Source organism: Dermacentor andersoni, chromosome 11 (genome assembly GCF_023375885.2).
Source record: "Dermacentor andersoni chromosome 11, qqDerAnde1_hic_scaffold, whole genome shotgun sequence".
NCBI classification, from domain to species: domain Eukaryota; kingdom Metazoa; phylum Arthropoda; class Arachnida; order Ixodida; family Ixodidae; genus Dermacentor; species Dermacentor andersoni.
The window spans coordinates 16,070,001-16,094,185 of record NC_092824.1 but is presented as its reverse complement, the minus strand read 5'-3'; the positions used below and the strand labels follow the sequence as shown (position 1 = coordinate 16,094,185).

The 24,185-nt window shown below is 48.7% G+C and overlaps 1 protein-coding gene across 1 annotated transcript in view; it reads left to right on the top strand.

Annotated features, from left to right (window-relative positions):
• Positions 1-24,185, top strand: part of LOC126517684 (protein O-mannosyl-transferase TMTC1-like) — a 279,424-nt gene that overhangs the window by 217,457 nt on the left and 37,782 nt on the right. The window contains exon 11 of the mRNA XM_055064442.1: positions 8,169-8,312. Within this exon, the coding sequence (XP_054920417.1) occupies positions 8,169-8,312 (144 nt within the window). The remainder of the gene's footprint in view (positions 1-8,168; positions 8,313-24,185) is intronic.

The window sequence follows — 24,185 nt, the reverse complement described above, 5'->3', positions numbered from 1 at the left end:
GAAGTAACGCGCGTGACGAAGCCTGTCGAGTGAATCATCTATACGAGGAAGCGGGTACACGTCTTTCTTTGTCACCTGATTTAGTTTTCGGTAGACCACGCAGAAACGCAAGCTGCCGTCTTTTTTCTTAACTAGAACTACAGGAGATGCCCAGGGACTCGTTGATGGTTGAATCACGTAGTCTTCCAGCATTTTTGTCACTTGTTGTATGGCTTCACGTTCTCTGTGAGCCACACGATAAGGATTCTGGTGAATTGGTCTTGCCGTATCCTCTGTAATTATCCGATGCTTCGTTAGAGGCGTCCGTCCGACGCTGGACGTCGACGCAAAGCAGTTATTGAACTTCGACAATAGCGTGAGAAGCCGCTCTCGTTCGTACTGCGACAAAGCAGTGCTGACGTCGAGTGCAGAAGCTGGGCCTTGCGTAGGTGCTTCTTTGAGTAGCGAACAGCAGCCTCGAACATCCGCAACACCATCAAAATAAGCCACAGCCGTGCCCTTTGGAAGGTGCCGTCGCTCTGTGCTAAAATTGGTTAGTAACAAGATAGTGCGCCCGTCGGTGACATTTACGATTCCTCTTGCGACCGTGATACTGTGAGTAAGCAACAACATGGTTATTTGGTCGGCAACTCCCTCGCAATGAAACGGTGTGTCACATGCCACCGTAACAAGGGCGCATGATCGAGGTGGGATGACGACGTCGTCTTCTGCTAGACAAAAGGAGTTGCGCTGCAGCGATAAGCAATGGACTAAACCAGGGCTATTATAAAACGTCACCATGCGGTTCGGAATGTTAATTACAGCGCCGTATTCTTTAAGGAAATCCATTCCAATAATCAAATCCTTACAGCACACAGGAAGAACGATGAGAGTGGCCACGAAAGAAGAATCCCGGATGCTAATTCTAGCAGTACATCTTCCAATAGGCATCAGTAATTGCCCACCTGCCGTCCTTATGTGGGGTCCCGTCCATGGCGTCTTTAGTTTCTTCAGACGGAGGACGAGTTCCTGACTCATTACAGAGAAGTCGGCACCAGTGCCGACTAACGCTGTCTCCGGCTGTCCGTCCACCAAAGCATCAATGTCGGCGCTCACAATTTCTTCGGTGTCGGGGTTTATCGGCTTCACGTCGTTCTGCGGCGAGAGTGTCGGGGGCTTTTTATTGTCTTGCTGTGGGCCTGCAACCTTACCCCCAGAGGTCGCCGCCTTCAGTTTCCCCGGCGTGGGCTGGGCTACCTTCGTCCTCGGAGGTCAGCAAAAGTACGTCCAGTAGGGGAAGGCATCTGACGTGGAGGGGTTGGCGAGCGCGACCGACGGCCGAAATCGGACTGAACATGCGGCACAGATTCGTCATTCGGGTGCGCTATTGGAGGTGCCTGAAAAGCAGTTTCGTCGTGACGTAGCATGGAGTCGTCAGTTGCACGTCGACCATAGGACCACGGACGAAAAGGTCGAAATGATGTGTCGCGATGCCAGCAATGACGCGAAATGTGGCCGACGCCTGCGCAGTGAACGCGTGTGGACGCCTATCGACGGTGCGCCATGCGTCGGTTCTCCGAAATTGCGGCCGTCCCGTAGTGTCGTTTTGCGGCGTTGGACAAGGCGCTGTGAACGGCGGCTGGTGGTATGACTGTAGCTGCGTGACGGGTGCGCGCCTCGAAGCCCCCTCTTGCGGCGGCGGCCAAGGAGCGACTGTCGGTGGCTGGTGGTACGGCGGTATGGTTGTAACGGGTGGTGGACATCGGACAGCGGCTGCGTAGGTCATGGGGACGCTGGGTATCTTGCAGATCGGCTGCCGGTAACACCTGCCTGATTTCGTCACGCACCACTTCGGCGATTGACGCTACAGGTCTATCCACTGTCGGTGTCAGAATTTTTTGAATTTCTTCTCCGACGAGTTCTCTGATCAATTCTCGCAAGGGGTTCTGATACTCGCCAGTCAGTGCGGCGGCATTGATTGTGGTGCTGGTGGACAGTCGATCGTACTGTCTGCATCTCTGATGAAGGGCCCGCTCAATAGCCGTAGCCTCTTTCATAAAGTCGGTGACGGTGACTGGTGGATTCCGCACAAGTCCCACGAACAACTGCTCTTTTACACCTCGCACGACTTTCTTTCGTCAGGCATGTTCGGGTCGGCTCTACGAAAGAGGCGGGCCATGTCCTCGGCGAACATTGTTACCGACTCATTAGGTTGTTGTACGCGTAGCTCCATCATCTGCTGGGCACGGTCGCGTCGGTCGGCACTCGCAAAAGTATCTGATTTTCTGACGAAAGTCATTCCATGTCGTTAGGCTAGCTTCGCGGTTTTCGTACCAAGCACGGCCGCTGTGGTCAAGGGCGAAATAGACGTGGGAGAGCTTTTGCTGCTCAGTCCACTGATAAATCTGTGCGACGCGTTCATATTTGTCAAGCCAGTCTTCAATGTCTTCGAAGACTGTTCCGCGATAGCGATCGGGAACCAGAGGATGCGGAACGGTTACTTGCTGTGGACTGGAAAACCGGCTGCTTTGGGGTGCTTGCGTTGGGCTGGTTTGGGCCATTGCGATATGTGTGGAGCTCCTAGAGAGAGGTGGTTGAAGAGGGGAGAACTCCGGGGCAAGGCCTAGCAGTCGACGACTAAAGCGATGCACGGGTGTTGAAACTGGTGATAAAGCGTCCGGGCTAGAGGAACGACTCCCAGAAGGACTCCCGAGCATCAGGCGCAGTCAGTACCCCGCACCTCCACCAGTGTCGCAGTACAACGCGGACTGTAGACAGGGAGACGTTCAAAAGCCGTAGGACAACTTGTTCAAATACAGAACAGGCCAGAGACACGTCTTCTTTGTCCTCGCCGAATCCCACTGACCCACTAGACGAAATCTGTTAATGTTCCTATCTTCGTTGTCGTCTGCATAGAAGAATAGACGCACGCGTCAATATGAATTCTCACTTGACAGCATTCCTTTGAAAACAGCGAGTTACCCGCGCAAGTCAGGAATATTGGTTGACTCCCGGCTAATTTTCGAAGAACATGTTTCAAGCATCGTTAATGCATCCTACAGGAAGTTAGGCCTTATAGCAAGGATGACTAAAGAGTTTACGAATGTGAACGATGTCATTCTCTTGCATCTTTCTTTTGTGTGCTCGAAGTCAAAATTTAGTCCTGTTGTATGGAACTGTATTAATTTGACCAATGTTGCAAAAATTGAAATTGAAAAATGAAAGTATCCTGTACGATCGATTTCTCGGACGCCGTGTATTTTATGCCTATGAGCGTGTACTGCGCATGTTTAATATTAGGGCTCCTAGAAATAAGGCAAAATACCGTGGTTACTTATTTTTGTTTAAACAAATTCACAACAACTTCCGTCCGCGGTTACTGTCAGCTGTAAAGTTCTGCGTGCCTCGCCCTAACCTGCCTAATCCTAGCATATTCTATGTGAATTCCTCTTGAATAAAGGGAAAATCAGACATCCACCCTGTATCAGTCGAGGTGGCCAGCGACCAAATGCTCTTTATTGCTGAACGTACAGTGCTTTTATAGCCGCAATGGGTGTGGCAACCAAGGCGCATATCTAATCTAGGCGAGCACGATGAATCGCCGCACCAGGCATGGCACGTACGTCATTCCCGATGCATCTTCCCTCCTGTGGAGAATAGATGCCAAGTACTTGGTTGAAATTGCGGTCGTACCGCAGGCGCTGCGGTGGTCTCCTATCTCTGGTAGATCGGCGCAATGTAAGAGCCTGCGGAGCCGTTGAGCTCACAGTCGGTCCAGTCGCAGTCACGGGCGGCGGCGCCTGCGGAATGTTCTCGGAGCTCACAGGCGAGTCTCCAGTTGCAGCAGGTGCCGTGGGTTGTAGTGCTTCACACGCTCGCTCGCTCTCCCGGTTGTCACATTCGAGGGCTTCTTGCTGGAACAGCTCACCAGTTGGAAGCAGATGCTGTCGGTTGCAACGTAGCACTCTTGTCCTCGGTAACTACTCGATAAGACCTCGGTGCAACTGCTTCGGTAACTTGAGCTCGGCGATTCCATGTCTTTTCCGGTACTCTCACGACATCGCCGGTATTGAGAGGTGGTAACGTTCTCCCCCGAGTGTCTGCCTGGGCTCGCTTGAATACTGGCATGCTTGCCTGCTGCCTGAAGTCTGGGAGTAGAGTGCGAAGCCTCCTGCCCTGCAAGAGTTCACCAGGGGAGCGGCCATCTTCGAGCGGAGTGGATCTGTAGTTGAGCAACCCGAGCCAGAAGTCTTGTTTTGTTTCTTCCGTTTTCTTTAGGATTCTTTTCACAATCTGAACCCCCTTCTCAGCGAGTCCATTCGATCGCGGGAACTCGGGGCTCGACGTGACGTGGCTGAAATCGTACCTGGATGCAAAGAGAGCAAATTCAAAAGACGAAAACTGCGGCTCATTGTGTGGACTTCCATTGGAATGCCGTATCTTGAAAAGATGGCGCTCAACTTCTCAATTACGGCACTGGATGTTGTACGAGTCAGGTTCTCCACTTCCGGGAAGTTCGAATGGGCATCAAAAACCGACAGGTACGAGCTGCCTCCGTACTGAAAAATGTCAACGCCCACGCGGTACCATGTATAGGCCGGTGTAGGTCTGATCATAAAAGGCTCACTTTGCTGTTTGTACGTATATTTGCGGCAAACTGCACAACTTTGCAACAGGTTTTTGATATCAGAGTTCAGCCCCGGCCAGAACACTAGGCCCCTGGCTCTTGCTTGGCACTTGAACGTTCAAGCCCATGTGTCCCTCATGAATACGTTCGAGAACTTCCTTTCGCATTGACTTCGGGACTACAACTTTGCTGCCTTTAAATACAATTCCTTTAATCAATGAGAGCTCGGACGTGAATGGCTTCATTATTCCCACAATGTCACCGTCGCCATTAATGTAGCGCATCACTGACTGCAAGTCCTGATCATTCGCCGTTTCTTTGGCCAGACGGGCCAGTGTTCTAGCGCTTACCAAGGTTGATATGACTGCAACCGCGTGGACCTCCCCATCTTCCGTGTCGTCGGAGTAGTCCTTAGTCGCTGTCCCTGGAGCCCTTGATAGCATGTCTGCGAGAAAGAATTTCTTTCCTGGTACATACTGCAGTTCAAAATCATAAGCCATTAGCCTCAAGAAAGAACGTTGAAGCCTGGGTGGCATATCACTGATTCCTTTCGCTGCAACACCAAGCAGTGGACGGTGGTCAGTCTCGATAACAGTTTTACGTCCGTATACGAAGTGATGAAATTTTTCACAGCCGAACGTTATCCCCAATGCTTCCTTTTCAATCTGCGAGTACCTCTGCTACGAGTTGGCCATTACACGCGAGGCATAAGCGACTGGCCGCCAGTTTTCACCGTGGCGCTGTAAAAGTGCAGCCTCCAAACCATTCTTTGATGCATCTGCCACGATTTTTGTTTCTCTGGCTGGGTTGAAAATAGCTAGGAGAGGCGCACTGCTAAGCATGTCGCAGATCATCCTCCACTCACTAGCGTGGTTTTCGGTCCACTCGAAGACAGAGTCCTTTTTGATGAGGCTGCGAAGAAGCGTAGTACGTTCTGCGAGATTAGGCAAGTACTTGCTGAAATAATTTGCTACTCCTAGCATTCTGTGGACAGCGGCTTTATCCGTTGGGCATGGAGTCTCCCTCAACAACTGCGTCAACGCTGGGTTAGGCTTTATTCCATCGTGGCTAATGACGTCACCCAAGAATTTAATTTCAGTCACTCCAACCTTGCACTTTTCAGCGTTGAAAGTTAAGCCTGCTTTTTCTGCCACTTGCAGCACTTTCCGCAGGCGCGCATCGTGTTCTTCCTTAGACGAGTCCCATATTAGAATATCATCAATGTACACTCTCACACCTTGACAGCCGTCAAATATATCGCTCAGGATTTTCTGGAAAACTTCTGCGGCTGATGAGATTCCGAACGGGAGCCTCAAAAACCGGTAACGCCCGAACGGGACGGCGAGCTCAGCTTCTATGTCCTCGCGTCTTGGCATCTGATAATGCTCTCGCTGTATCCACTCGTTGATACTTCTAGGGTCCATGCAAACCCGTATTTTTCCGTCTTTCTTCCGCACGATAACCAAAGGGCTCACCCAGTCTGTCGGTTTCTGGACCCTCTCAATGATGCCACTTCGCTGCATGCGCTCCAGCTCCTCCCTCAGAGGTTCCCTCAGCGCCAAGGGCACCCGCCGAGCTGGCTGGACAACTGGCGTCGCATCCTTGCGTAGGACCATTTTATACTGGCGACTCACGCAGCCTGTTCCCTGAAAAAGCTGGCGGAATTCGGTTAGAACGTCCTCACTGCCGCCCGCTGTGGTGCTTCCTTCTTTTACAGCATCCACTGCACGTGATACTAGACCAAGCGACTCGCATGCTAGTAGTCCCAGTATAGCTTGGTTGCCCTTTTTGACGACATAGAAGTCGACGTCCTTCGACCGGCCGTTCACGGTCACTGGTAGCCTTGCCATACCGAAATGTCGAATGACACCACCGCTGTATGATCGAAGCACCGAAGAGCTCGGTTTCAAATCTGCTGCCGTCTTGCATCGTCGGTAGATAGAGTATGGCAGCAAGTTGGCCTGAGACCCCGTGTCCACTTTGAAGTTAACCATCTGGTCAGCCACTTTCACATGTACTACCCAGTCCGCTCTCGCGTCGATGCTTGAGACTGCACATCGAGAATGTCGAAGCTGTCTTGCTCCTCGCCAACTTCTCGGATTTGCGGGCCCTTCTTGCAGCAAGCTGCGAAATGGTTAACACCTCGGCATATGAAACACGATTTGCCGAACGCAGGGCATCTGCCGGGTATGGAGTGTAAACGATTGCATCTGGCGCATTTCCGGGATTGCTGCTTGTCTTGCATCATTTGCTTATCGGGCTGTGCCGACGGTTCTTTTTGCACCGCATGCTCCGCTTTGCGAACCTGCCCAGACAGCTTCATGACCAGCGCCACGTGCTTATCGGGCTGCGCCCAGGCATTGTTTTGCAGCGATGCTGCTTGCTCCGCTTTGCAAATCTGCTCAGCCTTGGCAAGCGTCAAGTCTTTTTCTTTGAGGAGCTTTTCACGCAGTCGTGGGCTACTGGTGCCAAACACTATTTGGTCGCGGATTAAGGAATCAGCTATTCCCGAAAAATTGCAGCTTCTTGCTTGTTTTCTGAGGTCCCGCAAGAAATGCTCGAATGACTCCCCTTCGCCTTGCACTCTGGATCGGAATATGTACCGCTCATAGGCTTCATTCTGTTGTTCTTGGCAGTACTCCTTGAATTTCTTAACAACGCTAGCATAATCTTGCTTGTTCTCGCCCCCGAGAAAAAGGAAGTTGATAAATACCTCCAATGCGCCGTCTCCGGCAGTGCTGAGCAGCAGTGCTGTTTTGGCGGCCGTGGTTCGGGGCTCTTTTGGCGATTCCGTTGCTTCCAGAAAAAGCTCGAATTTCTGCGGGAACAATTCCCAGTTGTTGGCGATATTCCCAGACAACAGTATTGGTTCAGGAAGCTTCAGCAGTTGCTCCATCGTGTTTCCATCGACGTGAGCTACCCCACTTCTGACACCATGTATCAGTCGAGGTGGCCAGCGACCAAATGCTCTTTATTGCTGAACGTACAGTGCTTTTATAGCCGCAAGGGGTGTGGCAACCAAGGCGCATATCTAATCTAGGCGAGCACGATGAATCGCCGCACCAGGCATGGCACGTGCGTCATTCCCGATACACACCCGTTCGTTGCAATTGCTACAAAGGAAACCTTTAACCTTTAACAAAGGAAACCTTCGCACCTATAACACTATAACACGTCTTGTAAAACAAGAAAATAACTTGCGTGATGATCTTGATATATTCAGTTCTACTATTTGCTCATTACCGGACCTCTGCCTCTGAACAATTCAATTTTTATGCACTTTGTACTAATGTTTGAAATATTCTGTTTGTGTTTCGGTTTTATGTTCCTTGTGTAACATAAGTGCAAAAATATTAAGGCGTAAAGCTGCTTTTGGGCACTTTAAGGAAATAAATGAATAAATAAAATTAATAAAATTAGGTTGAAGTTAACTTAAAATACAACGTGGGGTGTCCATATTGTGTTTCAATATTCTGACTGCTTTCTTTTTTTTTCGCAACTTCTTCAGGCAAGTTGAACTTTTGTTGTTGCACTGTGCCTTCTGCGTTTTTTTTTTTATCAGACTCTGGCCAAAGCATGCCAGCGCGCACAATAACCTGGGCACGGTGCTTGCATCGACGGATGAATCAGAAGATCACTTCCGGCATGCTTTGCGGATCAACCCAAACCATCCGGGAGCTCACTTTAACCTGGCCAACATCTACAGGTTAGTACCATACACCAAATGCTATTCACATTGCCGAATATGTTACCAGACGCATTTTCCTCTCCCAATCACATCACTCCGCGCTTAAAGAGGTGCCCGATGTAATATGTGCATCCTGTTTACACCTGCTTGTTGTCTTTCTCTATCGGTACATTTTACCGTATGTTTCTGTGAGGACATTTGGAAATTACTAAGCGCAGTTCAGCAAAGATCAACGAAGATTGCTTCTTAGGGAAAACCATTCTCCGCTGCGGAATTCAGCATGCGTGTGATCATCACTAATGGGCCAACTGCGTCTCCCGCATCCAGGATAAGACGATCGTGAACTCAGTTCCCGCGAGCTAAGCGTCGTCTACCAAGTTCGCAACTTAAAAATCACTGTTGGTGAAAAAATTACTCACAGCCCTCCATTGCGCAACCATTCAACCGCCAGGTCTTGCTTTGGGGCGTTAAACACTATACACGGATTTCGATAATGTTTACCGAGCGAGTTGGAAATTGTCCATCCACAGACAGATGTGAGGAGCAGAAGCCTACATCCGTAGCTTTGCCCAACATTTTTTAAATTATGGGGTTTTACCTGCCAAAACCACTTTCTGATTATGAGGCACGCCGTAGTGGAGGGCTCCGGGAATTTCGACCACCTGGGGTTCTTTAACGTGCACCTAAATCTAAGTACACGGGTGTTTTCGCATTTCGCCCCCATCGATATGCAGCCGCCGTGGCCAGGATTCGATCCCGCGACCTCGTGCTCAGCAGCCCAACACCATAGCCACTGAGCTACCACGGCGGGTGCCCAACATCTTTTTTTTTAATGTTGCCATTTCACCAGGAACTCCTCAGTGAAACTTATGTGTATGTTTCATTAAGCAAACAAATCTGTTTACGATCTGAATAACAATGATTGCGGCAATATTGTGGTAAAGGCTTTTTTATTACCGCTCTAGTGCATAAACATTTGATAGGAACGCGTTAGTTCAGCAGTACAGTTCAATGAAATATTTCGTCAAATTAACCTAATACAGTAATTGCTTCCATATGAATTTGTGTGAATAATATAGGAAGAAATAGTTCATCTCCGAACAAAAGCTCTGAGGGGAGGCGTAAGGAACATCTCTAGTATACGCGAAAATCATTTTCCTTATTCATTTCCTACTCAAGACAGATCAGCTGAGAACACCTGATTAGTAACCAACACAAGTAGGTACATCAACGTTATACATTTTGGGTACACAGAACACGTAATGACTTATGGAAGCGCTCCCTGTATCACCAGTGTTATTTGTTATTATTTTGAGCATACGCAAGCAATCGAAAGACTGCTTCATAAATATGTTCTATGCAGAAAGAAAAACACTTTGGAAACCGTAACAGAACATACACAGATCTTGCTCCTATGAAAGACAATGAAGTCGTAATTGACGTTTTTTTATTGTATTAGCATTAAAAATGTGAATGTGTGAAAGCTTGTGTGTGTGTGAAGTGTGGGAAGCCGATCACTGAGTATAGGTAGAGAAGGGGGCGGGATAGCTTAGGATAATGTGTGTGTGTGTGTGCGTGTGCGCGTGCGCGCGCGCGCGCGTGTGTGTGTGTGTGTGTGTGTGTGTGTGTGTGTGTGTGTGTGTGTGTGTGTGTGTGTGTGTGTGTGTGTGTGTGTGTGTGTGTGTGTGTGTGTGTGTGTGTGTGTGTGTGTGTGTGTGTGTGTGTGTTTGTGTGTGTGTGTGTGTTTGTGTGTGTGTGTTTGTGTGTGTGTGTGTGTGTGTGTGTGTGTGTGTGTGTGTGTGTGTGTGTGTGTGTTGGCGAATGTATTTATGCAGTGGTAGGACCTTTCCTAGACTTTAGGCAAATACAGAATCAGCCGCATTGGAAAAGGGAATTAGTTTTAACGGTGTCTTCTGAGCAACCTGAATTGGCTGTAAAGTTGCTTTACCCATATTTATTTATTTATTTATTTATTATTTTGTTATTTATTTATTTATTTATTTATTTATTTATTTATTGTACCCTCGGGGCCGAAGCATTACAGAGGGGGAGTGTGGCAAAAAAAATCACTTTGAAAAGATACATTTATACATGGACTTATATAATGTACCAATTCAAATACAATACTTTAATTAACAAATTATATCAATACAAATCACCAAACTACAAGACAATGTAAAATGACAAGATGATACAGGTAAGCACAAGCAAACAAGAAGAAATAATGAAATATATAATGTAGTAATGAACTAATTAGTTACTGTTAGTTAAAGCATTCTTGAAACGTTTATGGTCTGTGATTTCTGCAGTAGTGGTAGGAAGATGGTTCCACTCCTCACAAGTTTAGGGAAAAAATTAATACTGACAAGTAGAAGTTCTACAAAAAGGAACCGCTGTTTTATGTCGGGGTCAATGCGTGATGATACATACTGGGGAGGAAAGATTGAATCATCGTGTAGTGAACGATGGTGAAATATGCGGTGAAAAAGTCAAGCGATAAATCTTACGGCGAGATGCTAATGATGGTAGTTCAAGGCTCGATTTTATATTAGTCACACTTGTGGTTCGAGCATAATTAGACATAATAAAACGTGCAGATTTCTTTTGAACCATTTCGAGTGAGTAGATTAGATTGTCATGAAAAGGGTCCCAAACAAAGGCGGTGTATTCCTCCTTCCAACGAATTAGTCTTTTATAAAGTAAAAGTTTAAGAACCTCAGGAGTGCGTGAGAAATTCTGGCGAAGATGTGCAAGTGTTTTGTTGGCGCTGGCTATTATGGCTTAAATGTGATCATTCCAGATTAGTTTTGAGGATATAGTGACGCCAAGATATCTATATGATGATACTACTTCCAAAGGAAAGCTATCAAGATGATATGAAACATTTGCATAAGTAAATCTAGTTATACGCATGACTTTGCACTTTTAGTGTTTAATTCTGTGCACTAAGTCTGACAGCAAGCGGACACAGCGTCAAGACCAGACTGTAGAATCGTAGTATTGTTAGGAATAGTTATTTCTCGAAATATTACACAGTCATCTGCAAACAAGTTGATATGGGAAGAGACGCACGAAGGAAAGTCATTAATGTAGATTAGAAAGAGGAGAGGGCCAAGCACCGATCCTTGTGGTACCCCTGAGGAAACAGGACTCGGAAGAGAGCCAGTGTTATTATCAGAGACAAACTGGGAACAATTTAGTAAAAAACATTCAAGCCATGCAAGTAGTTTCGAATGGAAATTTAGTAAGTGCAACTTATATAAAAGGAGATTGTGGCATACTTTATTGAAAGATTTTGAAAAATCTAAATTTATACAGTGAGCTAAAGAAGAACGATCGAGGAAAGCATGAAGACGGTGAGTGAAACATACGAGTTGAATATCACACGAGTATGTCTTGCAGAAACCATGTTGTGAAGGCGAGAAAAATGAATTCGATTCAAGAAAGGAAACAAGATTTTAAAATAGAATATGCTCGAAAATTTTACATGGAATGCTAGCTATAGAAATGGGGCGCTAATTTAGAGGCGAGTGTTTATTACCAGACTTGTGAAGCGGAACCACCCTCCCGATCTTCCAGTCAGTGGGGAGGGAAATGTTCTCTAGGGATTGCTGAAAAATTTTTGTTAATTTAATTGATGAGTAACAGTCTGTATTTATAAGAAACCTAACATTAATGGAATCGTACCCAGGTGAGGAGGATGCTTTTAAATTTTTCATAGCTTTGGCCACGCCATTGTAGTCAATTATAATGGGAGACATTACTATAAATCCTAAAGGTTTAACGTGAGGAAGCATTGTCTGAGTTGTTGTAGAGAGGTTGCGGACAAAGGCTTCATTTAACACACGGGCACACTGCGCATCAGGTACAGTATTCCCTGCAGAATCCGCAAGACTGATTGCATTATCACTTTTAGGATGATACGCGCGCCAGAACTTTTTGGGACCGGATGTGAGCATTGAAGGTAACGTGTCATTTAGAAAAGAATATTTAGCAGTCTTTATGGCTGCTAGGTACACGGCGGAAGCTTGTTCGTAGGCTGCCCAGCGGCCGTCATCTGTGGATTGTATTGCTGAGCGGTATGTGCGTTTTTTCTGATTCGACAAGCGTTTTATGTGGCGGTTGTACCATGGTGTATCAGCATTTGAACCTATCGTACGAGTATTTATTTGTTAATTCTTGAACCTTAAATAAAGATCAATCCCAGTTTGATTGTATCGTTCGCTCTTCAAAAGCATCGAGAAAACCGTCAAGAAAAGTGCAAAATTCCTGGTTGATTAGTTCGAAATTCGCATTTTTATAATCTTTCGTAACTTCCTTTCTGTTTTTGCATTTTGGACGTGAAATGTTAATGCGAAATGATAGAATGGAGTGGTTAATTATACCGGGCAGTTGAGTGACGTTAGAAAAGTATTCATGGTGTGCTGCTAGTACGAGATCAAGAATGTTTTCTGTTGATTCAGTGATTCTAGTTGGTTTCGTTATCAGTTGTGTTAAAGAAAATGCAGCGCACATATCCAAAAGATATCTTGCGAGTGAAGAAGGCGGATTTAGCGCAGGTGGCTCACAGTCCCATGAAACATTAGGGATGTAAAATCCCCCATTAAGAAAAGCGATAACCTCGAAAATTGGCACACCACAGAATTAATCACGTCATGTAGTTCGTTAACGAAAATGGGGCGGTAACAGACACCAATAATTATTTTTTGCTTTGGAAATTCAGCGACAACGCAAACGGTTTCCAACTCACTTGGATTGTGGATGCAGTACGACGGCAGTTCTTTCGAGATGGCGAGCAATACGCCACCGCCTGCCAGCGACCCTCGATCACAGCGATGTACAGAAAAGTGATTAACTGACGAAAAAATTTCATTATCCATTAACTCTGGCAGACGCCTTGTTTCTGTTACTACGAGAATGCGGGCATTGCAAGTATCAATACCAGAGTTTAAAAGGTCGTGCTTATTAGACAGATTTCGAACATCAGTAAAGAGTACAGATGTGTGTAACTGATCTTGCCCACAGCCCCTCGCGCACCTCTAGCTTGGCGCACCTTTACTTGCATTGGCATTTGTACAGCGGTTGTCAGATGAAGCGAATTTCTCACGTTCAGCGACGCTGTCTGTTTCGCCAGTGTACACGTAATGCTTTTTTATTCATGACAAGGGTTTTGTACCTAAGCTGATAGGGCTGAGTTTCCGATTGACTTTTGGCAAAATCAGCAAGTTTCGAGAGTATACGACGGATTGCGGGTGAAAAATCTTGGCTCATAGTGATGTTATTTTCTTTAAGCTTTTTACGTGCACTCATAACTTTTTGTTTAACTTTATAGTGTGAAAACTTCACAACCATGGGGTGGCACTTGTTGGCGGAGAAAGGTCCGATACGATGCGCACGATCGATAGCATTATCGGGCAAATTATCCGCAACACAAAGACGACAGATTTGACACCTGCTTCACACCGCTCCCACGATTCAGGACAGTCAGGTATAGCTCGGAAAAGTAAATTGTCGCGACGCTACCTATCTTCTAAATCGTCTAGGCGAGCTTCCAAAGAGTCATGCCTGGCGGTAGCGCCTTCCAGTGCATGGCGTACTCCGTTACGTTCTTCAGACATATTGTTGTAGGATTTAGTTTTTTCTTCGAGTTTATCCGATCTCTCGTGAATGTTGCCAATCTTCGTTTCGATACCTTTCTGACTGCTTTTTATGGCTTTTATGTCAGCGGACAGTTCGGCCTGACTTTTTGCTGATTGCACCGAACGAGTATGCAGATCTTTCAGTAAATTAAAAAGAACCCGCATTTGTTGTGCGGGATCATCGGGCAAGTCTTCCAAGGAAAGCAATGATGCCGAAAGAGTGTCAGACTCGAGATTTGTTTCCATATCACCGGAGCATAGTACTGGAAACATCAATGAAAAACAGTCACAAGCAATTACTGTGCAAAATAGAAGATTTCGTAAAACTCCATAAAGATGAGCATCTGTAGTGGGAAGAGGTGCAGCTGCAGAAAGATTATGTAAATGGCACAATTTCTTGCAAATTTTCTTTGCTAATTTATGGATATGAGATGTTAATAGGCGTCTAAGGCTTGGAATTCAGTGTGACTAACTTTCTGGAGAGCTATATTGCGTCAAAAATAATTGATCCGTATGCAGTCATCGGCCAGTTGTTTCAAGGAAAACAAATAACAAACCTAATTGCTATTTATGTCTGGAATTAGGTTGTTCTCAACCGACGAAGCAGAGGGCCGCTTGAAAGTCCGTTTGCCGCACATAAGCTGTTACATATGTTATATACATATAGACGAAATTCTTCCAGCAAGGAGTACGAGTTGTGCCTCATATGTTGTTACGTTTCGCCTACGACGCGCGGTATAGCCGGCGCGCATGCAACGGACGCAGGGGCTTCGTTCAAAGCGGCGGACATTTTGGCCCGTTCGGAGCTGCCGCAAAGCCTCCCCGCCAAGCGCGTCCAGGCGTGTTTCAGTGCCACGTGTCTCCGTGTGTGCGTGTGTGTGTGTGTGCCCACGCTTGTCAAAGCGCGGCAGCCGGGGAGAGGAGCTCCCCAAGTGTGAAGCGAGGAGGTCTGACCGGCGCCGGGTTGGCGGATGCGTCACTACACTCGTCTCAACATGTCTCTCAGCGTGTCCGTGCCCGCCGTCACGTGGCCTCGTCACGAGGCCTTCCTTCTTGCCCTCAACTGCGAAAGTATAAGAGCAGCTGCCCCCGGACGCCAAGAGAGAGGCTCCGATTTCTTCCGTTGAGTTACGTGCTCTCCCGTCTCTCCACTTCGGTCGACCTGACCGGCCGCTCTTTTGCGATGCTAGAATAAACAAGTTGTTCTGTTACCAGTCGACTCATGCTTTGCCAGGACCTTCGGATGCTTCCAGTTGTGCCCCAGGCCGCCAGGCCAACGCTACCCTTGGGGCTTGCGACCCATTTGCAACAACTCGTGCTAGCGGTGCGATTGCAATAACGGGAGTCAGCGCTGAGGTTACAACAACTGTCTGCCAGCGGTGAGATCGCGACAACGGAGGCCAGCAGCGAAGATATGCGGTTGACTATATGCTGAGCAGCACAACGACCATCCGGGAGCAGTGCAACGAGCCCTGTGTGATGACTGGTTGCCTGCAGCGGAACGACTGCGCTGAATTCTTGGCTGCGAGGTTTGGTGAGTGCGGGACTTTCTTCTTCTGAGTTTTGCCAGGCTTTTGTTAGTGTCAGAAACAGAGCTGGTAATTGTGGTTGTCGTTGCTGCCGGGTTAGTTTGCGGCAAGACAATAGTAGGCAGTAGAGAAAGCAGCATTCAGAGCAGCCATGGATTTGAAGTCGTTGCGCAAACCGAAATTGCTGGAGCTTGCAAGAGAGTTGGGTCTGGATGTCTCAGACAAACTCAGAAAACCAGAACTGCTAAGGGCTATTCTTGAGTTAGAGGCTGAGGATGACGAGCTGTCGGAATGCCTAGAGACCATTGAGGAGAGGGAGACGGCAAAAAGACAGGAGCGCGAACTTCAAGAGCAAAAAGAGAAACAGGAGCGCGAACTTAAAGAACAGAAAGAGAAAGATGAGCGCGAACGAAAAGAACAAAAAGAGAAAGAAAAGGAAGAGTGCGACCGTCAACACGCTTTGGAAATGAAGCGTCTCGAGTTAGAGATGGAACGCGCTCGTAATGGAAGTCAGGCACACGGTGCAGGAGAACGAGTATTGTTCAAAATGACTGACCTGATGCGGCCGTTTAAGCTTGGAGAGGACATTGGTTTGTTCCTGGTTAACTTTGAGCGAACGTGCGAGAAGCAGGGGTTCTCTCGGGAAACGTGGCCACAGCGCTTGCTCACTTTGTTACCCGGCGAGGCGGCCGACGTAGTCGCTCGCTTGAATAGAGAGGAGGCAGAGGATTTCGACAAAGTGAAATCGAGTCTGCTAAAAAAGTACAGGCTGTCCGCGGAGGCGTTCCGTCGGAAGTTTCGGGAAAATGAGAAAGGCAAAAGTGAGTCATATACAGACTTTGCCTACAGGCTTATGTCAAACATGCAGGAGTGGCTAAAAGAAGAGAAAGCGTTTGGTGACCACGAGAAAGTTTTGCAGTGTTTCGGGCTAGAACAGTTTTATAGTCGGTTACCTGAGAACGTGCGGTACTGGGTCTTGGATAGGCCAGACGTTAGTACGGTGGCTAGAGCCGCTGAGCTAGCCGAGGAGTTTGTGACGCGTCGGGCTCGCGGAGCTAAGGACGGTCAAAAGGGTGAATTTGGCTCCAAGTTTGAGAGGCCAAAGTTCACGCCCATGAGAGCAAGGGGGGACACACGTAGTTCGGATGCGAGTGAAAGCAGTCCGACTGAACGTAAGGAGACGGCGGCAACCGAAGCCGAACGCAGAAAGCGGTTCGAGGCGAGGCAAGCGCGCGTTTGTTATACGTGCCAGAAGCCGGCTCACTTTTCGGCGCAGTGTCCAGAAACAAAAACAAAAGTCGTGTTTTTGTCATTATGCAGCACTGACGAGAACATGAAGCTTCTCGAGCCTTACATGCGAGACCTCCTCGTGAACGGGAAAGCGTGCCGAGTGCTTCGCGATTCCGCAGCTACGATGGATGTAGTTCACCCCTCTTACGTAGAACCCGATATGTTCACGGGCGAGTGTGCATGGATCAAGCAAGCCGTGGAAGCTCATAGCGTGTGTCTGCCCGTAGCAAAAGTGCTTATTGAAGGACCTTTCGGAGCGCTTGAGACGGAGACCGCAGTGTCATCTATGCTGCCCCCCCAGTACCCGTACCTATTTTCGAACAGGTCCGATCACCTCCTGCGCGAGAAGGGGCTTTTGTTTGGTGAGGCTAGCGTTCAGGCCTTAACCAGATCGAAGGTTCGGGAGCTCGCTGCAAAGGCGGTAGTTGCGGGGCCGACGTTGTCGAACAATGAGAAAGGGTCAGAGGCGCAGCAAGCTGATATTCAGAGCACGCCCGAACTGAATAAAATTGAACCTGTAGCGTTAAAGGCACCAGATACTGGAGAGAAAATGCCCGACACGGGAAAGTTAGAAGAGCTATCTGCAGATTTGCTCATCGCGCCTACGTCAGACGGACTTAATAGGTTCCTAAAAGTCAGCCGGGCGGCTTTGATAGCCGAGCAAAAGAAGGATGGCAGCCTAGAAAACATACGCTGCATTGTCAAGGAAGGTATCGCCAAGAAAAATGCTCGCTTTGTGTAAAGAGGTGGGGTCCTGTACCGGAAGTATCTAGACCGCAGGGGAGTGGAGTTCGATCAGCTGATCGTGCCTCAATGCTATCGTCAGGATCTGTTGCGCTTGTCGCATGGGGGTTCGTGGTCCGGACACCTAGGAGTTAAGAAAACTAAGGACCGTCTCTTGCAAGAGTACTATTGGCCAGGGTGTTTTCGGGACGCAGACCACTTTGTGAAGACATGTGACACCTGTCAGCGGGTGGGCAAACCAGGGGACAAATCGAGGGCGCCGTTGAAGTTGGTACCTATCATTACGGAGCCTTTTAGACGGCTCGTTATTGATACAGTGGGACCTCTGCCGGTAACAGCCACGGGGTACAGACACATTTTGACTGTGATCTGCCCAGCGACAAAGTTCCCTGAAGCAGTGCCGCTTAAAGAACTCAGCTCAGTTGAGATAGTCAATGCACTACTGTCCATATTTGCGCGAGTTGGTTTTCCTGCGGAAATCCAATCAGATCAGGGCACAGTGTTTACTAGCGCTTTGACGACAGCCTTTCTCGAAAGGTGCGGGGTAAAGCTGTTACACAGCTCAGTGCACCACCCCCAGTCGAATTCCGTTGAGAAGCTCCACTCCGTCATGAAGCGCGTGTTGAGAGCATTGTGTTTTGAACATCAAACTGACTGGGAGCTGTGTCTGCCTGGGGTGATGTTTGCATTACGGACCGCGCCGCATGCGGCTACGGGGTTTTCGCCAGCTGAGCTGGTGTACGGTCGCTCGCTGCGGTCTCCGCTTCGCATGCTTCGAGAATCGTGGGAAGGCAGGGGCGACGACCCAGTCGTGGTGGAGTACGTGCTTAGGCTACTCGAACGCTTAAGAAGGGCACAGGAGTTGTCAGGTGAAGCAATGGCAAAGGCCCAGCAGAGGGCCAAGGTTTATTATGATCGGACAGCCAGGGCCCGTCGTTTTGAGGTGGGCGATGAGGTCATGATATTGCGCACGTCGCTAAAGAACAAACTCGACGTGCAGTGGGAGGGCCCAGCACGGATTGTTCAAAAACTGTCGGACGTTAACTACGTGGTGAGTCTGCCAGGAAAGCGGAAAGCACAGCAAGTTTACCACTGTAATCTGCTCAAACCCTATAAACAACGGGAAGCAGTGGTGTGCATGATGGTAAACGTTCCCGAAGAGCTTCCGGTCGAGCTTCCGGGACTAGGCTCAGTGACGAACAGGAAAGACACCGATCAAGTCATTAGTGACTTAATCAGTAAAGCATCGCTGTCGCCTGAGCAGAAAACCGAACTACACCAGCTCTTACAAGAGTTTCAAGGTCTGTTCTCTGAGAGGCCTGGTAGGACTTCTGTCCTTACTCATGACATAGAACTTACCTCCCCAGAGCCAGTACGATCCAAGGCGTACCGGGTGTCACCCCGCCAGAGCGATATTATGGAGGCTGAGGTAAAGAAAATGCTACAGCTCGGTGTTATTGAGGCGGGTGAGAGTGATTATACCTCCCCTTTGATTTTAGTTGAGGTACCGGGCAAGGAACCTCGTCCTTGCGTCGACTACCGCAGGCTTAATTCCATCACTAAGGATCAAATTTATCCGATCCCTAACATCGAGGAGCGCCTTGAGAGAGTGAGTAGCGCTCAGTTTATTTCCACCCTAGATCTTGTCAGGGGTTATTGGCAGGTTCCACTTACAGAAGAGGCTAGTAGGTATGCGGCGTTCATTTCACCAATGGGAACATTCCGTCCTAAAGTGTTGAGTTTTGGTTTGAAGAACGCGCCATACTGCTTTTCAAGCCTCATGGATAAAGTGTTGCGAGGACAGCAAGAATTCGCTTTACCGTATCTAGACGACGTAGCGATATTCTCCGCATCCTGGCCTGAGCATATGGCCCACTTGCGGGCAGTGCTAACCCGCCTGCGCGATGCGGGCTTGACAGTCAAGGCTCCCAAGTGCCAGTTAGCACAGGCCGAGGTTGTCTACCTCGGTCACGTGATTGGTCGGGGTCATCGCCGCCCCTCTGAAATAAAGGTGGCCGCTGTGCGAGACTTCCCGCAACCGCGCACGAAGACCGATATTCGGTCGTTCTTAGGTGTCGCCGGCTACTATCAGAGGTACATCCCCAGGTACTCTGATATCGCGGCTCCCCTGACGGATGCTCTAAGAAAGACAGAGCCGCAAACAGTCGTCTGGGACGAGACAAAGGAAAGAGCTTTTAGCGCCCTAAAGAGCGCCCTAACAAGCCAGCCTGTGCTACGATCGCCCGACTACACAAAAGGGTTCGTTGTTCAGTGCGATGCTAGTGAGCGAGGCATGGGCGTTGTACTGTGCCAACGGGAAAATGGAGAAGTAGAACACCCCGTCCTGTATGCTAGTCGTAAGCTGACCAGTCGTGAGCAGGCGTACAGCGCCACCGAGAAAGAGTGTACGTGTATCGTGTGGGCCGTTCAGAAATTGTCATGCTACCTAGCCGGCTCGAGGTTTATCATTGAGACGGGTCACTGCCCTCTCCAATGGCTGCAGACGATCTCTCCCAAAAATGGCTGCCTCCTGCGCTAGAGCCTCGCTTTGCAACAACATTCCTTTGAGGTGCGTTACAAAAAGGGGAGTCTCAACGGTAACGCCGATGGCTTAAGTCGAAGCCCCTAACGTGGGAATCAGCCTCAAAATTGTTTGTTACTGATGTTTTTCTTCCTGAGGCAGGATTTTTAACATATTGCTTTTGTGTAGTGTTTCAAAGTGATGATGTGCTTTCTAGTGCAATTTTCCGATTTGTGGACGCGTTCTGAGTGCTGCTAAACTACTGTAAGGAACTAGGCAGTAGTATAAAAGGGGAAAGAGCCTGGCAGGGCTTAGTGAGGGTTGTGCCGTGCTTGCTGACTGAGCGGTTGAGTTTCGGCGTAGTTCTAACGCTTGCCGGGAACGAGAACAAAAATGTCAACTCTCCCGAAGTCACTTTGCAGTGTCCTGTGTGAACCTGAACGAGGCCTTCTCTGTGCGCTGCGCTCAAGAAACGCCGAAGGACGACCGACTTCGGTTATGAGCATCATCAAGCGACATCCCTCCGGACAGCGGATGCAGTTCCCTGACCATCGGGATCTCCTTCCCCCGGCGGGGCGGTCTGTTACGTTTCGCCTACGACGCGCGGTATAGCCGGCGCGGATGCAACGGACGCAGGGGCTTCGTTCAAAGCGGCGGACATTTTGGCCCGTTCGGAGCTGCCGCAAAGCCTCCCCGCCAAGCGCGTCCAGGCGTGTTTCAGTGCCACGTGTCTTCGTGTGTGCGTGTGTGTGTGTGTGCCCACGCTTGTCAAAGCGCGGCAGCCGGGGAGAGGAGCTCCCCAAGTGTGAAGCGAGGAGGTCTGACCGGCGCCGGGTTGGCGGATGCGTCACTACACTCGTCTCAACATGTCTCTCAGCGTGTCCGTGCCCGCCGTCACGTGGCCTCGTCACGAGGCCTTCCTTCTTGCCCTCAACTGCGAAAGTATAAGATAAGCTGCCCCCGGACGCCAAGAGAGAGGCTCCGATTTCTTCCGTTGAGTTACGTGCTCTCCCGTCTCTCCACTTCGGTCGACCTGACCGGCCGCTCTTTTGCGATGCTAGAATAAACAAGTTGTTCTGTTACCAGTCGACTCATGCTTTGCCAGGACCTTCGGATGCTTCCAGTTGTGCCCCAGGCCGCCAGGCCAACGCTACCCTTGGGGCTTGCGACCCATTTGCAACAACTCGTGCTAGCGGTGCGATTGCAATAACGGGAGTCAGCGCTGAGGTTACAACAATGTAAACATATGTAAACAAGAAGAGACCAATAACTAATCCTTGCATAAAGCATGTAATATTGTTTCTTTATGGGTACAATGGTCCAAATATTGTCCCATCGCAGTGACTGGGAAGAAACAGACAGTAGCAGAAGAAGAATTGATATGTTTAGCTCTTTGTTGGGCGACCTTCTGCCCAGAAAAAGCGAGTGACACTCAAAGCAAAACGATCAAAGTACAGTCGTTGGTCATTGAAATATGATTTGCGGGTCAGACGCGTCGGCTATTCTATAGGGCTCATCGTAACTTTCAAAGTAATCGCTGGCACTCACGTATGTTCCAGATTGCGCGCAAGTATTCGCGTCGCGCATACACTCAGATAAGACAAGATTCATCCTTTATAGAGCCAGCGACAACATTCTAGAAGGCTCAGATACATTAAAGCGCATCAGGCACCAAGATATAAGTTTGTAGAGTGGTTAGCAAGTTAAAGATGGTCATCAATAAAACATAACTTATATATTTATTTAACCCTTTCGCTGTCGGACGTTTCTGGCCGTGACGCACCCCCAGTGTCGGCTTGGTTTCAGGGAACGAGCATAACAGGGAATGAACATAGCAATTTATTTTTGATTATGATTGGTATACAAATAACATAGTCAATGCAATATGCACATTTCAGTGTTCTGCAGCTGTTGTTAGTAAACATCATCATCATCATGAGCCTGACTATAAAATCTGTTCAACATCCGAATCTGACGATGCGGAACCCTCTTCGTCTCAAGCGACTTTGTCCGAGTCCGAATCCGAGCTCGGCTCGTATTCTGAATCGGAATTTAGCCACCGCTCCCATGAGCTGACGAAGGTCCCGCGCGCCGAGCCATCCGAAAGTAACCGCGCGCAGGGAGGATGCGCTTTCAGTCGCCCGCGCAACGGAGAGAAATGGGACGTTGCGTGATCAAGAAGACAGAGGAAGATGAAAAAAGGCTAAACAAAGTTCGAAGGGCTTTACGTTTACTGCTGCAAGTCGGAAGCGAGGGTGCGGCGAGAGAGCGAAAGCAGCAATCGAGTCACCCTTTTTGGAGAGGCAACGGCACGTGCGCCTGAACTTGACGCGCCGTAGCAGGCACACCAACAGAAGAAAAATAAAAACCTTCAAACCAGCGGAGTTTACAGAACAACCCTTGAACCTATAACCACACGCGCGCGACGCATGATCCAGCGAACGCGGAGCCACCGCGCCACTCAGCAAAGAGAAAGTGGGGAGTGGCAGTCACACCGTACTCTTCAATACATGGGTTAACACAGGTCGGAGCGAATATACGAACTTGTAGAAAGAGTCAACAGATGGCGTGGCCAATCCAGGAGCGCCTGTTCTTGCGCTCAGGCGCGAAATTTTGAACGCACGATAGAGAACGTACCGGTACGTCAGTGACACCGTGGGGGGGGAAGCGCGATGACGTACCGGTACGTCAGTGACAGCGAAAGGGTTAATTAACGTACTATCAGTCCTATTCAGGGCCAAGGCACTACACGCACCAAAACGTACCAAGAATGTACACGTCTCTATATATTGTCGTCTGTTAAGTCATTTTCTGTCCACTTCTTCGCAATGTCAATGGCATAGTAAGCCCCTAATTTTAAAAGTAATATTGTATTGTGGGAAATAGCCAAAGCATTTGTTAAATTAACAAATATTCTCACGTGCTGCACATTTCTTATGCTTTTCCAGTGACCGCTTTGACAGGTTAGCCGCTGTTACAAAGTTAATCTATAAAATTATTCCGGGATGTCGTCAATTTTAGAGCGAAAGAATCTCTAGCCAGACTTCTTGTACAGAGCTAATGGTGGTATATATTCTGCAACTTGGTGATAAACAATCTGGAGCAGCGGCGATTACACTGAAAGGTACGATGAGCCATGTACAAACAGCCGACGCGTTTGACTTGTGACTTCGACGACGGACGACTGTGCTAGCCGCTGTGGTTGGGGATCGGAGCGTTACTTGTTTTTCTGGGCTTGATTTCGCCCAATCAAAAATTAACTTCGTAGGGCAGAGGGATGTCTTGTTTCAGAGTGCAGCTCTTACGCGCCCGTTCTTGCGGCGAGCGTCGGCGTAACCGAGCGAACGAGCACAGCGAAGGAGGAGAGGGCGAACGCGGAGCGCAGTGGGCAATTGAAGACGCGAGGAGGAAAGCTGAGGAGCGCGGCAGCAGAACCATGATGTGGAAAGCGGAGGAGGAGAGTATGACGAAAGCGTGAGAAGAAAATATGGCGATAGAATAGCGCGCGTCGTCTGGGAGGTTTGTCGGCAGCGGCTGCTGAGACTCGCGCGGACGCATCACCCACGCGCTGCCTGTCGTGATCACCCGATTAGCAAGGGATTCGCGCCACAGTACATTCCGTTTGCAACGCATCGCTCGAGAGAGATTGTACGCGCCAGGCAGTATGTCGCGAAATGAAAACAGCTTCAGAGCTGCGCTCACATTTCGCATTAGGGAGTGTCGTAATCGTCAGGGAATTTTTCCACCGTCACGACAACGTGACAATATCCCGATATTGAAGAACCATTCTTCCCTTAAATGCGGTATGCCTCATTGTGCGCCTTCATTTTTTCTTCTATTTATCCTTACTGTGCATCATAAAACGGTTATTATTTCAAAAAGAGATGAAACCTTTTAGCTTTGGGGCAGTTGTTTATAGTTACTTTGGCAATATGTGAAGGGGGTGTAATGGATCATCAGGTTTAAACGCGGGATCTTTTATTTGCGAACCTCGCCGTGTTCCGTGAACGTGGGAGCTTCAGCCTGGCTGTTCGCTTGCCGAATAGGCCAACCAATCACAGCGGAGCACATGCGCCGCGCGCGCCGCTGGGTTTCTTGCAGCACTACCAGATGGCGCTCGCCTTCCCTCGGGTAAAGCTAGGGAAACAATGGAGCGTGTTTTCATTGG